The sequence below is a fragment of the Talpa occidentalis genome, unplaced genomic scaffold (genome assembly GCF_014898055.3).
Source record: "Talpa occidentalis isolate TD23 unplaced genomic scaffold, MPIMG_talOcc4v2.1 talOcc4.9, whole genome shotgun sequence".
NCBI classification, from domain to species: Eukaryota; Metazoa; Chordata; class Mammalia; order Eulipotyphla; family Talpidae; genus Talpa; species Talpa occidentalis.
In genome coordinates this window covers 48,455,492-48,471,249 of record NW_023605305.1, presented here as the reverse complement: position 1 = coordinate 48,471,249, position 15,758 = coordinate 48,455,492, and the positions used below count along the sequence as shown (strand labels likewise).

Here is a 15,758-nt window from a genome sequence, read left to right as displayed (position 1 = left end):
TTTCTCTCTCTCTCCAACTCTCCCCCCCCCATTATAATGGGAGAAATTGTCCTTTTTCCCCCCCTTTTTTCCTTTTTTATTATAATGCTATGTATTTGTTACATCATTCTTCATTTTTGTGTAATATATGCTTTATCGTCTTGGGTATAGTCCCCATAGAATTCCCACCAGCAGGGAGTGCAAACTGGTCCAACCACTATGGAGAGCTGTGTGGAGATTTCTTGACCTACTAAACATAGAGCTTCCATATGATCCAGCAATTCCACTCCTAGGTCTTTACCCAAAGGACACAGAAACATCCATTCCAAAGAACACCTGCACCCCTATGTTTATAGCAGCACTGTTTACAATAGCTAAGCTTTGGAAACAACCCAAATGCCCAAAAATAGATGACTGGATCAAGAAGATGTGGTACATATATACCATGGAATATTACTCAGCATTCAAAAAAGATAAACACATGCAATTTGCAGCAACGTGGATGGCACTGGAAGGGATCATGCTCAGCGAAATAAGCCAAAAAGAAAATGAAAAATACCGGATGGTCTCACTCATAGCAGGAATCTAGAAAACTTAAATAAGGGACCAGGAAAATGAATAACTATAAGAAAGTAAAAATCAAAATCAACAAAAAACTATGAACGAGAGACACTTTTTGGGGGGTGAGGGGCGGGAGGGGAGGGATTGGGGTCAGAATGGGGGGCTGCAATTGTATGGGGAATATAAAAATAAAATTTATTATTTAAAAAAAAAAAAAAGAATTCCCACCAGCAATTCACCTGTGCACCATCACCATAGTCCCTTGTGCTCTTCCCTCTCCTGTTTCGATCCAACTCCCTCCTCCCTCCCCCCTACAGAGTGTCTCTGGTTTATAGTTGCCTATTGATTTTTATTTTTACTTTATTATAATTACTTTTTTTTCTTGATCCCTATTTGGATCCCCTACATCCCTCCTATAAGAGAACCATCCGGTATTTTTCTTTTTTTTTTCTGGAAACTATTCTAATTGTCATTTCAAAATCCTAGCATCGGATAGGTTACAATTTGCCTGTGATTTCTCATGTGATTGTTAGACAATGTTTATTTGGATAAGTATGTTTGTACAGCATCCAAGAATATTGATAAATGCTTCACTTTCCATAAGGTAAGTTAAAAGCATCAAAACTAGTGTCACAGCAATTTGTACTATAGTATTTCCTTCAACCTGGGGGTCAGAAAGAACTGGCTTTGAAAGTATGACTGGATGCCTTGCTAGTTATGCATCCTGGAGCAAATTTCTTAACATGAGTGAGCCTAAATATCATCTACAAATGAAGGCAGAAGCAACTCTGAGGGTTTATGTGACAATTTGGTATAATAATTTAATACCAGTAAAGCCCAAGTCCAGGATTTGGCAGCTCATTCCCGCTCGTTGGATGCTCCAGGTCACCAATTTGGGAGAGAATAAGGGCTGATGGGTGATTGATAGCAAAAGGGATCTATTCTGTCATGGGATGGAGAGGAGAGATGAACAGCCTTCTCCAGAGTCAGGGGAGTAACCAGTGATGGTTGCCACTGAAGATGTCCTTCTTGCCCTGCCTTCCAGCCCTTGAAAATGCACTGCGGGGACTGCGCCCTGGTGACCAGCTCCGGGCATCTGCTGCGCAGCCGGCAAGGCCCCCAGATTGACCAGACCGAGTGTGTCATCCGCATGAATGATGCCCCCACGCGCGGCTATGGACGCGACGTGGGCAACCGCACCAGCCTGCGGGTGATCGCGCATTCCAGTATCCAGAGGATCCTCCGCAACCGCCACGACCTGCTCAATGTGAGCCAGGGCACTGTGTTCATCTTCTGGGGCCCCAGCAGCTACATGCGGCGCGACGGCAAGGGCCAGGTCTACAACAACCTGCAGCTCCTGAGCCAGGTGCTGCCCCGGCTGAAGGCCTTCATGATCACGCGCCACAAGATGCTGCAGTTCGATGAGCTGTTCAAGCGGGAGACAGGCAAAGACAGGTAGGAGGCGCCCAGCAGCGGGTGGCAGGGGATGCCAGAGACAAAGTCTTTGCTGCCTGATTCACCAAAAGCAAAACTTGCTGGGGGAGAGGGGTTATGTGACTCCATGGTTCATGCCATTGACAAAACTCAACTCGGTCCTCCTGGAGATTGGGCTTCTCAAGCTGAATTTATAAGCAAAGTGAAATGAAGTACTGAGACCATTATATGGATAATCCGGGGCCAAATTCCTGTTTTGGAGGAAGAGGTTACACAGTTGCTAGTTTACACTGGTAATAGGTACAAGATAGTAGCTTCAGTGTGCTTCATTTAATTGTGTGAACACTAACCTAAAGTGTGTCGGTGAGAATTCTCTTTGCTTTCAAAAGGAAAACATCTTGTCAGCCAAACCATATTTATTGAGTAGCTACAACTTCACCACTCTTGACATGGGGCTTGACACGGAAAATAGTCATAAACAGGCCTAGACTCTGCCATCCCAGATACAAAGTCTTACAGATATTCACACCACGTAGCACTTCTGTAGCATGCAGGGCAGGGACACCTGCCAGACTCTAGGGTAAGTTTTTCCAAGCTGCTAGTTACAAATCAGTGATGGGACATGAAATCAATGTAGTGAGTCACTGCAAGATTTTTTTCTTTAATATAATGGAAAGAATAGAATGAAATGGAACAGAACAGACAATATCAACATTTATCCTTCATAGTAAGTAAGGCAAGGTATTGTTTCATGAAACAATATTTGGTTTTGGTTTTATACATATAAATACTTTATGTATATATACACACACACGTATAGGGGGTTCTTTTTGAGGTGATGAAAATGTTTTGAAGTTAGACGGTGGTGATGATTATACAACCTAGTGAATAAACTAAAACCCACTGAAATTGGCACATTTAAAAAATGAAAACCATCTAAATATAGATAGATCAGCAGATAGCACACAGATGCTAATCTCGATGTAAAATGTATTTGTCACAATAGGTAGAAATATTTTGAAAAACACTAGTCTGAGAGATGGGGGAATTTGGGAAAACCTTTTTTTAGGCCTAAGGCCCAGGCATAAAAGTGTCTATCTAAGTAAATAAGATCCTAGGACAGGGGCAAGAAGCTCCTTATGGGTGCAAGGGATCAAAAGTGAGAGAATTGGGGTTGGAGAAAGTCTCCTGTATCTGCAGTCAGCAGGGCTCCAGGGAAGTGGCCCCAGTGAAGCAGAAATGAAGGGCCTTGAGCTGCCCAAATCTTGGTGAAAAAAAGGACAAGCTAGGTGTGGAAGGTAGCAGTGCAGTATAGTTCAAATACACAGCTCTAGGTTGGAATTCTGATTCTGTCACTCACTAGTTCTGTGACCTTGGACAAGTTATCTCACCTCTCGGTAACTGCATGTGAAAAGGCAGCTTGACTAGACCTCATAGGACTGGTCTAAGAATTCAATTTCCTTAATTCTAAAACATGTGCTTTATAATGTATTTAATGATGGAATTTACCCCACCCTTGTGAAAACTGTTACCTAGTTTTTGTATATCTTAAAGCAAAGGGATATGATAAATAAAAAATACATTGTTTGACTAGTATAGACAGCTCATTGTTGGAGAATAGAATTTGAAAAAAAGCCAGTGTCCCAAATTCTTTGTGTGGAAGAACTTTTTTTTCAAAGATTTATTTATTTATGCATACAAGAACTGGGGTACAGGCCAGACGTGTGAGGCGTGAGAGGATTCACCAGAGACAGTGGGAAGCAGAACAGGTGGATCTACTGAAATACACTGTTGAGGGGAGCAGTGGGTGAGACCGGAGAGGTCTGCTGCACCATGTGAGTAGCTCCCTGGCCAGCCGGGGTAGGATCGAACTCATGCTGCAGAGGCTGCGGACAGCTTCACAGTGCTGTGCTTATTAACCCCTTCCGCCACCAGGAAAGCCCCTGGCAGAATCTTCTTTTCAAATCCTGGAAACTTTGTGGCCATTTGAAGACTAGTCCAGGCAGGATTGGGTTTGAGTCTGATGGAGGGAGGAGCGGGGAGCTGAATCATAGTGCTATGGCAATCTTTCTACCCTGGATCCAAGTGTACCCCAGAGTTAATCCAGCCAGGAGGTCTCAGAAGGTATCTTGGTCATCTTCATGAGCTGCCACAAAATCCATTCAGTTTTTGCCCTTCAAAACCCACAAATAAAAAAGACTGTCACTCATTTGAATATGCTATTTAATCAAGAGAGCATTTTATAAAAGAATGGGAGTGAGGAGAGTTATTTACAGTTTGATTTTTGTCTGATTAGAAAATGCAAAATAAGTAGAAACACTCTCTTCAATAGAAAAACACTTCTCTCTTTTGAGTTTAATGGTTGTTTGCTAAATTTAAGTATTCCTGAAACACTGCTACAGTGTTAGCGGTTTGGGATAATTACACATTGCTCTGTATCTCCTTAAGGAATTATTTTAAGTTGAAAACTTGTAGACTAAGTCATTCCACCCTTTAGTTACTTCGATCTTTCAGAAACAATCTCACATCGTGCCATTGCCTACTCACTAAATGCATTACATTCTGACCAGCTGCAAACCTTTTAAATATATCTGTCCCGGGGCCTCCCCAGTGGTGCAGCGGTTGAGCGCTGGGTTGCAAAGCTGCCTGCGATCTCTACAGCACCGGTTCGATCCCTGGCAGCTCCCTGGCCACGGGAGGAGGGTCCCACATGGCGCGCAGACCTCTCCTGCCGCCCGCTGCTCCCCTCAGCAGTGTACTTCGTCACTCTGTTCTGCTCTCCGCTCTGGCTCTGGTGAATTCTCTCACCCTCCCACACCTCTGACTGTACCCAGTGCTTGTATAAATAAATAAATAAACAAATAAAAATCTTAAAAAAAAAATAATAAATAAATATATCTGTCCCCCCTGGCGAGCCCAGCTGGTAGGGAGGGAGCTGAATCTTTGTGTTTTGTCCACTGACCATCTCAAGTGCAGATACAAAGGTCCACACGCAAAGGTCCTCTCGACTCAGAGGAATCACACGAACTTGTACAGTGCCAAAGTACATTGTCACTCCTAAAATCTTTGTTTCTCTTACCTTTGGGAAACTGTTTTAAAGAAACTAATATATATTGACCAAAATTCTCATGTGTTGATATTCTTAAGCTGCAAGTTATTCTAAGCTACAAGAACCAAGTCAGAAATAGCACTTGATAACAAAACTATTTCTGTCAATTAAAACACAAAGTATTTAAGGTCTAAAGGAGTTTCATCTATGGAAGCTATTCCATATAAACAGCAGCATGCGTTGAAGATATACACAAAGTGTGGAATATATATGACTTTATGTATCTCATGATTAGGACATTCATTTCAGGCTGGTATCTTTAAAAAAATAGGATAATTCAATAGATTTTGATTTATAGAAGTTTCACCCTATTTAAAAGTGAAGGGAAAATGGCTCAGTAACAATCTGCAATTAAGAAGCATGACAAATGACATAGATGGCCAAGTGGTATTCTTTGATATTAGAAAGTAACTGTACTTGAAAATAACTTTATAATTGAATAAGGGTACATTAGGAAAATATGATTCAGAACCAATATTATAGTAATTACATAAAGGAAGCATAAATGAAATAACTGCAGGAAGAATATTTCCATAGAGATTATAAATGAGATTCTGGTGGAGCAGAAAGGCCTTTAATTGTAATTTAGTGTGCACTATAGAATTATCAGCTCAGTGTGTTACTTCATCATATAAAAGAATATCTGATAATTTTCCCTAATAAGCACATGACAGCTCTTCATATGCCTTCATTACAGCTGATTAAGTGTAAAAACAGTAGATATTCCTTTGTCGGAAAAAGGGTTCAAATCTTTTTAGAAAGACAGCATAAAGTGGTTGCATTACTACAGCACGTGATCCCAAAGGCTATTATTTAGGAAGTCTATGGAATTTTAAGTGGCACTTTAAAGAACGCTTCACTTTAGTTTCTTTCCCTCTCCACTTTGTATTCACCCCATTTTTACCCATGAAAACTTTTTCTGTAGAGTCACATCCTCCTGTATTTCAGGCTGTGGCTTGTGATCTTCATCACACAAAGAAAGCCAAAATTACAGGGGAGTTTCTGCCACTGGGAAAAACCCTCCTGGCATTTCCGACAACTCTAAAAGCATGGGGACACAGATGTAGGTCCCAGATCAGGAATCTGAGGATTTCCTGAGCTGTCATTATTCCTGCTCCACATCCTCTCAGTTATTCACTAACCCATTTTAAGTCCAGAACACCCAGCCCCACATTGTCACAGCCACATGAGCAAGGACAGGCTCCAATTTGAGGCGGTGCACTTCCCCTCTCTGCTGCCCATCCGTCAACTCTGCCCCATCCCACCTCCCTCAGTCCCAAAGTTCTTGTGATTGCATGGTGCTCCTGAGAAAAGAGGATGGTTAATAACTATGTAGATTGCAGACCCCAGAATCCCAGAACTTTGTAATTTCTGCCTTGACTAGAAATGATGGCTCTTCCTGAGATCCCAGTAGCGGTTTTGGAAGAATATCAGTTTCTTTGTGATGCTAAAAAGTACTTGAAAGGAATACCTGAATTATTTACTTCATTTGTGCCAACCAAGAAAGGAGGAAGGAGTTTTGATGTATCAACACACAGGTCAAGATGTCCTTTGTGAATGCTTCTCATTAAGACCTCAAAATAGCCCAAGGACATAGCATCTCCCATGCCTACTTTATAGGTAGGAAATCAAGGCTCAGTGTTCAGCAAAATCCGGGCCTGTTAGTGAAGAAACTGGAAACACACAAACCCACGTTACCCCATCTTTGAGAGCTTTTAGATGTGCTTCTGGGCATTACTGGGTCAAGAGACAATGGGTTGGAAAACAAAAAAAGGGTAAAGCGTTTAAGAACACAAAGTCAAAGCCATGAACTCAGGAATAACTAAATCACCCAATTCTATCTGACAAAGTAAATGCCTTTTTATTGTTACTATTGCAGTTCCTTATATGAAATGAAAATGATGCAGACTGCTTAACGAAAAGTCTTCCTTTTCAAGGAAGGGTGCTCCACGTTATAAACAGAAATGCTCTCTGTGATTCTGTTATTCGCATCACATAAGGTGCTGTGACCCAGGCAAAGTCAGGCAGTCTGACCTTGGGGATAAGGATCGAAACTGGCTAATGAGGCATGCCATAAGCCCTGGAAAAAAAAAAAAAAAGCAAAGCAGCAATCCCCAAAGAATTGAAATTAATATTCAGAGCAGCTTAGCATGGTAGACCAAGTCATTCTCCCTGGGTCAATTTAAACCTTGATATTATGTCTTCACAGTTATTCTTGTGCTTTGCATGTGGCTAGATTTGAGTGCAGATGTCTGGATGGTGAATGAATAAATGTTGGAATTCACAGATTCTTTCCTTATATTTTGTCAATTTTGGCCAGTAATAAAAAATTGGCTTAAGGTTTTGAATATTCTGAGGTAAAAATAAAGCAAATGTTCGGTTAAACATAGGCATGCCTGTGACCCTTCTACTCTAAGAAAAGACATTCAATCAAGATGTTGGGTGTTAATTTGCTTAATGGAAGGCACGATTTTGCCCTAAGATTGTTTTGGGCTCCCTTTCCCGCAAACAGTTTGATAGATCAGTTGATCAGTAGACACCACATCTTTGTGTTTATTCATGTTAATAAACTCTTCACTATCTAGTCTGCTTGAGGAGCAAGGAATATTTCTAGTTACTTGAAATTGCCACTTACAAGAAATTGAGTGGTGGCGGTATGCACTTAAACATTAAACCATTGATCATCCTCTCTGATGATGTAGCAGTGGCGTGAGCATCCTTTCATGTGGCAAATCCACCATGTGGAGCATCAACCACTTTAATTGTGCTGTAGAATATGGTGGTGGTGGTAAGAAATTTCTATTCGGTAAAGTTCCAGCTCTTTACCAAGTGGAGAGAAAAAAGACTGTGTGTCCACAGTCAGTCTTGCTCCAGAAAGGATTTGAAATGGCAGTGGATGTAACAGTTCCTTTACTAGCTTGCAGAATTAATTGTTGTTCCTTCCAGGAAGATCTCCAACACTTGGCTCAGCACCGGCTGGTTCACAATGACGATTGCCCTGGAGCTCTGTGACAGGATCAATGTTTATGGCATGGTGCCCCCAGACTTCTGCAGGTAGGATTTATTCAGCAAGTGTAATTCATCAGAAGCATTGTACAGGGTTTATAAATATCTGATTCCAAATATCAAATACAAAACATGTCTAACTGTCTTCTTGAAGCAATTAATTAACATGTCCCAAGTTCTGGATCTAGAAACAACAAACAGCATTTAATTATGTGATATAAAATATTGAAAGTTTTTGTTTGTACTGGTGGAGAATTAATCCATCTTGTGGGCTTCATTTAGCCTCTGAATATTTATCAACCAAAAGTAATGCAATAATTGGCATAATATTAACGATGAACTAGCATTAGGAATATTAGTTTTGTTCTCATTTGAAAGGAATGTGGTAATTTTTAATGAACTAAAGAGGGCAATTTCTTTGACAGTAAGCCTGTTTTCTAAAATTAAAATATTCCTCTGAGCCTCTTTCCCTTGCCACATCAGCAGCCTCGGTTTGTGCTTCTAAGACCAATAGCATAGGCATAATTATTTTTTTTTATTTTCTTACAACGTTGTTCATTTTTGTACAATATTTGATTTCTCCCCTCAGGTGTCATCCTCATAAATCTCCCACCACCACAGCACCCTGTGAACCATCACCATAGTCCCTTGTGCTCTCCCCTCCCCTGTTTTGACCCCTCTCCTTCCTCCTCCCCTGCTATATGTCTCAGATCTATAATTTGCCTGCTAATTTTTTTTTTACCTCTTATCCAATTTCCCTATATTCCTCCTATAAGTGAAACCATCCAATATTATTCTTTCTCTTTTTTTTTAAGATTTATTTTATTTATACAAGAATTGGGGTATAGGCCAGATGTGCTAGGGTGTAGGCCAGAGGAGCAGGGGGTGAGAGGATTCACCAGAGACAGAGCAGGGAACAGAACATGCAGAACAATAGAAATACACTGCTGAGGGGAGCAAGAGGTGAGACAGGAGAGGTCTGCTGCGCCATGTGGGTTTCTCCGCAGCCTGTGGGGATCCAACCGGCGCTGCAGAGGCTGCAGCTTCACAGCACTGCGCTCAACTGCCTGTGCCACCAGGGAGGACCCCAAAATTATTCTTTTTCCTTCTGGTATATTTCACTGAGCATAATCTTCCAGCTCCATCTATGTTGCTGTGAATGGCATGAGTTTATCTTTTTGAATGGTGAGTAGTATTCCATTGTGTATATATATCACTTCTTCTTGATCCAGTCATCTGTTTGGGGGCACTTAGGTTTTTTCCATATCTTAGTTATTGTAAATAGTGCTTCAATAAACATATAGTAGTGCAAATTAAGGTTTTTGTGTCCTTGGGCTAGATACCCAGGAGTAGAATTGCTGGGTCATATGCTAGATGTTTTTTTAGTAATTTGAGGAAACTCCACACAGCTTTCCATAGTGGTTGGACCAGTTTGCATTCCTACCACCATATCCTCACCACATTTGTTGTTGCCAGTCTTTTTTTTTTTTAATTTTTATATTTTTACATCATTTTTCATTTTTGCACAATGTTTGCATTTTCATCTTGGTTATAGTCCCCATACAATTCCCACCCCACCTTGTTTTGATCCTGCTCCCTTCTCCCCCCCCATAATGTGTCTCTGGTTTATAGTTGCTTGTTGATTTTGATTTTTACCTTTATTTTAATTAGCTTTTTCCTGGTCCCTTATTTAGGTTTTCTAAATTCCTGCTATGAGTGAGACCATCTGGTATTTTTCTTTTTCTTTCTGTTGCCAGTCTTTTTGACATAGACAGTTCTCACTGGTGTAAGGTGTTATCTCATTTTGACTTGCATTTTCCTGATTATAAATGATGTTGAACATTTTTTCATTTACCTTTTGGCCATTTGCATTTCTTCGTTGGAGAACTATCTTTTTACTTTAGTTCTTCTGCCCGTTTTTTTGACTGGGTTGTTTGTTTTTGTTGAGTCATGTGAGCTCTATGTAGATCTTTGATATCAGTCCCTTATCAGTACAGAATGAGAATATTTTCTCCTAATCAGTAAGGATCTCTTCGTTTTGGTTATTGTTTCTTTTGCTGTATAGAAGCTTTTACTATGTAGTCCCAGCTGTTTATCTGTTCCTTCATTTTCTTTGCTTCTAGAGGTGAGTCCTCAAAGAAGTTTCTGAGGTTAGCACAGGCAAAATTATTTTGATGTATCACTTTAAAGGGAACATACAAGCATTTCTGTTGCCACCTTAAGTTAACTCCTGGTCTGTGCCTAGGCAGAGTTTGGGGTGTACTAACAGATGAGCTTAGAAAGTCAGGGCCTAATTTAGGGAAGCCTAAATGAAAACTCTTCTCTAACTAAAAGTACGATATCAATAAATTCAGAAAATACCCCAGTTTCCCGGCTGCTCTGACATGGCCTCAGTCCTGACCTCCAACTAACAAAACCTGGAATAGAGGTTTTTTAAACTTGCTCATTAAAACATATGCTCGGGAAGAGACTGATAGAGAAAGCAATGAAACTATAATTTCAAAGGGAACTGCCTGATAAATAAAAATCTTTCCATGTCAATAAGATATACAAGCTACACAGAAACACATAACACTTATTTCAAGAGATGGTCAGCATTTGAAAATGGGACTTTCAGTCCAGCATTCGTGCTTTAGAATGTGTGCACAAGAAGAAGATAAATAACTTCAACTCACATGAACAGTCAAATAAACAGCTTAAGGCTAGGAAAAAAAAAAAACATATTCTTGCTTAGACCTTCCTGGGTTTTAAACCTAACAACTTCTTGAAGCCCTGGGCTTGTAGGCAAAATCTACAGTTTGGAGGTGTGAAGCAAGGAGAGTATGTGATCATATTGTTACCATTTTGCCACATTCCTTCTACTCCTTTTTTTTTTTTTTTTTATTTTATTTTTTTTTTAGAGGCATGTTTTTATTTATTTATTATTTATTTGTTTGTTTGTTTTTTTGTTTATACAAGCACTGGGTACAGTCAGATGTTTTTATTTATTTATTATTTATTTGTTTGTTTGTTTGTTTTTTTTTGTTTATACAAGCACTGGGTACAGTCAGAAGCGCGGGAGGGTGAGAGAATTCACCAGAGCCAGAGCGGGGAGCAGAGCAGGCAGAAGGACCCAAGTACACTGCTGAGGGGAGCAGCGGGCGGCAGGAGAGGTCTGCGCGCCATGTGGGACCCTCCTCCGGTGGCCGGGGAGCAGCCGGGGATCGAACCGGCGCCGCAGAGGCCGCAGGCAGCTTCGCAACCCAGCGCTCAACCGCTGCGCCACTGGGGAGGCCCTCTTCCACTCCTTTTAATCCTGAGACCCAACACAGCAGCAGTACTAGTTTACATGTAAAGTTGGGTGACAAAGGAGAAGGAAAGGTGTGGATAGATATGTCTGGACCCTCACCCCCAGGGACAACATAATGTAATTAGGAAAGATGTGGAGTCTGGAGCCAGACTACACGGGTTCAAGGTCTAGTTGAGCCACTTACCAACCTATCGTGACCTTGAGTAAATTGCTCAATCTCTCTGTCCAGCTTCCTTATCATTAAAAGTGGATTTGATGATAATAATAGACTCTGTGTCAAAGGGTTGTAGGTGGATTAAATAAGCTAATACATGTAAATTGCTTGGAACACTGCCAGCACATAGCAAGATTTAGCTTGGATCCTCACCGCATTCCTCATCACTTAATTCAATGGCCCTGCTTCCCTGTTTAACAACTTATCTGCAAAAAAGTAGGTAGGATGATGTAAAAGAGCAAACTGCCTCCTCAAAGCAACAGACTAACAAAGGCACTGGGAGCAGCACTTACGGGCATGCAAAGAACTGTCAAAGTTGATGGTTATACGGCAGGTATAATTATGTAATATTGCCATTAGGACGCCAGAGAGAAAGCATGAATAAATTGAAATGTTAATGACTTCGAGTGTTCAAGGAAATATTCCATTTATTATGGAAAACAAATGAAAGGCAAGTTAACCTGTCATTTCTCTTACTCAGAGTTAGTTCATCATGACTTCATGTGCATACAATGAAAACATTTTATGGATTTACACTAACAAGGAAGTCAAGATGAAGTCCATGCACCATATGTTGCTAATAGCTCTGGTTTCTGTTCCTCAATCACTATCCCAAAGTTTCCATAACTGATCTCAAAAGATGCTTTTAGCAAGAAATCTTCCAAAGGATCCCTGTGCCTAGAACCCTGTCTAAGAAAGTGGAGACATGTCCTCTGGTGGAGAGGGGTGGCTGGAGAGGGTATCCTGCTCTCAGTCCTTTCTGTTCAGGATGAAGAAGGGAAAGACCAGGAGCAGCGCAGACTGATTCCGCGCTCCTTTTACCTTCTTTCCCAGGATATGTTGGTTGAACCACCACCACCCACTTCCTCACTTGAGTATCCTTGAACCTTGCTTTTCTCATCTGATGAGGATGAGAAAACAGTAATAACAGCAAGCTGGTCACGGGGTGGGCATTAAATAAGCTCATGGATGTAGAGCGTCTGACAATGACCAGCACACGGCTATTGCTCAAGAAAGGTTATTAGTATCATTAATATTCCTATTAATATTTTACTGTCGATATATGGAATAACTATTATCCTAACTACTTGAGAATTATCCAAAAAGATAATCAAAAATTTTGAGGGTTCAAAGAATAGGACATAGTTCTTACCTCTTAGAGTCTTATGATAAGTCTTACCCACAAAAAAAATACATTGAACTGTCAACCAACAAGTAGTCAGACTGTAATATAATCAGGAAAGCTTTGATTTGAGAATAGGAAATATAGTCTGGGTCCAGTGAATACTCAAGGTTTGTAGCAAAGGCCAGAGCAGAGAGGAGTTTAAAAGGATCAACAGGAAAGTGGCCTGAATTTAATTTATTTGTTGTAGTTGGTTCCTAAGCCCATTTGTCTGCTGGACCAGAGTCTTCAGACAGAGGCTGCAGTGTGGGGTCTGCCATGACAATCAGCATATGCTCTCCACTTTCTTTTCTGCCAACTGAGTCAGGCTGCTCCAGCCATTCACCCAAAAGTCTCAGTGTGGCAGTGAGAGACGACAAGATGGACTCTGAGTCGAAGTAGGTTCTGCAGAACATAGCAAAGCCACCTCCAATCAAATGACACAAACACTATGTGCCAAGGATAATGAATAAGCAACTTGTAAGTCAGTCCTGCCTCTAGTCTGACCTTCCTTCTTGTGTCTTTATTTGGAAAAAGGCTGAGAACTGTAATGAGCCAAATAAGACACATCTTTAGTGCTGGAGTAAAGAGTATTTATATGATGAAAATCACCATTGCTGCTTTTCAGAAGCTGTGTGACCTTGAGAAAGTTATTTGACCTCACTGAGCCTTAGTGACCTTGGACAAGTTATTTAATAATTGTCACAGAAGCCTTAGCTTCTGCATCTGTAAAATGATGATGATGGTAGCACTTACCTTTATATGATGATATAATATATATTTTATGATATATAAAATATGATTATTTATAATCATATAACTTATATGATAAGTCCATAAGATAATAGATGAGAAATGCTGGGCCCAAATCCAGTATATGTTAAGCTCATAGAAAGTTCCCAGGTAAAAGCACTCACTAATATGCAGTTATGGATACTATTCCCAAAGTTTGAGGAGATGCCCAGAGAACACTAATGAATGTGCTCGTTGGTGGGGAGGGCCTGGTTGCTGGAAAGGCATCCTATGTGAACTGGATCCCCCTTTTCATCACTGTTAAGGACTGTTTCACATAACCCTTAGCTCCTGTTCATTTTTGGTGAATTACCTTTTCAGACTTTTAAAACAAAACTAATAACTGTAGAAGAAGTGATTTACTAAATTAATTATAGACTTTCCTTCATTGAACTAACTTGTATGGGGCAATCATGCATTCAAAGACAAGTGAGACCGAGCTTCTGCCTTCAAGCACTTGGGTGTCACTTGAATGCAACTGAGTCATAAGGGACAGAAAGTTACCCAAGGTACCTGTGGAGAAAACATTCACTGTCTATAGCATCTGACTCAATGAGCTGCATTAAACATCCTCCTCTGGGTTTCTCCGGCACAAGAAGAATCCTTGTATCCCACTGACCATATCAGGTAGAATAGGGCAAGGAGTCAGGAAAGGAGAAGCTCAGGCGTGCACATGCACACACACACACACACACACACTTCAACAAGAGTAGACCCACTTCCAGTTCTTTCATATATGAGCTCTGTGTAAGAAACTTTTCGACAAAGAATCCCATGACAAATAAGAATTTTGACAGCATCTGATCTAAGACGCAATCATGTTGCTTTCCAATCTAAATCAAACTCTCACACATTTTTCAGAAAAATCCTCATCATTGCTTTCTTATTGCCAGGGGAGCCAAAGCACAGGAACAAAACATTGAACTCGTGGGCTCGTGACTATTGGCTTAGGGTGGCAGTGCCCCAAAGGTAATATCGCCTGCTCTAAGCATGCATGGTCCCCAGAAGGGGGCAGATAGGAGAGGAAGCTGGGGGGCTAAATTATCCTGGAGAAGCAGACAGTCCAACAATCCAGGAGCGTCTGATTTCTAAGACAACCAGGGTTGAGATATTCAGCCCTCCAAGTCTGGAGCTGGCATTTTCCATCCAGCCCCCCTGGAGCTCTGGCCTTCTCATCCTACACAAAGTACCTGACTTTCTTCCAGGAGAAACTCATTGCTGAGAAAACTTCTGGTAGTCTCCAAACTATTAAGCATATGGATTTCTTAGGAAGAATTGAAAACCCACATTCATATTTATAAAACAAATGGAAGCAGTGAGAATATAAATGACCATAGTGGCAGATGATGGCCATATGTTCTTCAAAACCTGGCAGAATCTAACACTAACTGAGTAGAAGTCATTTGATTAGCATGAGGCCTTTCCCCTTCATTTGGTGCTCGGTCAGCACAATAGCATCCTGAATGCTCCTTTCAGCTCTGCTCTTTCTCCTTCCTCTCCAAACACCACTGTGCTGCTTCACAAATCACAGGTCTGACTCTCACTTAAACCCCTCAAGCAGCTCCCCAAAGCTTCTATAACAAAGTCCACAGTCCCTAGCTTCACACACAACCTCCTCAGGATCTGGCCTCTATATATTACATTTGTCTTATCTCTACTTACACCAACTCATTTTAGCCATACCAAATCTTTCATAGAACCTCACCCTATAGACAACTGCCCTTGGTCCTTAGTTTACAATGTCTGTCCCCTCCCAACCTAGCTGTTTACTACTGGATCTTTACTAAGAGTCTGAATGCCTGGTATTTTTTTCCTGCACATTCTAGTTCTGGGCTTAGTATGAATACCTGCACCATGTTATTGAAACTTTATGATAATCCCATGAGGTGAACATTTTTATCATTTTCCATATGAAGCTTAAAGACGTGAAAGAGCTGACCAAAATCAGAGAGCAGGTAAACTGCAGCACTAGGATTTGAATTCAAAGCTCCAGGTATCAAGAGCCAAAGCTTTTAATTCCTCACTCCACTGTTTCAGACTCAGCAGCTCTCACCTGTCCCACCTCTCAACCCCCCAATCCTTATTCGTGTTTGAGTCAGATCTCACCTGTACCCTCATGCCCTCTACCATCCCCACCCCTGCTCCAACTCATTGACTGCCTCACTCACGTCTTCATTTGCTATAGGCTCTTTGGAGAGAAAGAGAAGGAGTC

The 15,758-nt window shown here is 41.0% G+C and overlaps 1 protein-coding gene across 1 annotated transcript in view; it reads left to right on the top strand.

Moving 5' to 3' along the window:
* Nucleotides 1–15,758, top strand: part of ST6GALNAC5 (ST6 N-acetylgalactosaminide alpha-2,6-sialyltransferase 5) — a 170,688-nt gene that overhangs the window by 143,155 nt on the left and 11,775 nt on the right. Inside the window, exons 3-4 of the mRNA XM_037498301.2 lie at nt 1,586–1,995; nt 8,030–8,137. Coding sequence (XP_037354198.2) covers nt 1,586–1,995; nt 8,030–8,137 — 518 coding nt within the window. The remainder of the gene's footprint in view (nt 1–1,585; nt 1,996–8,029; nt 8,138–15,758) is intronic.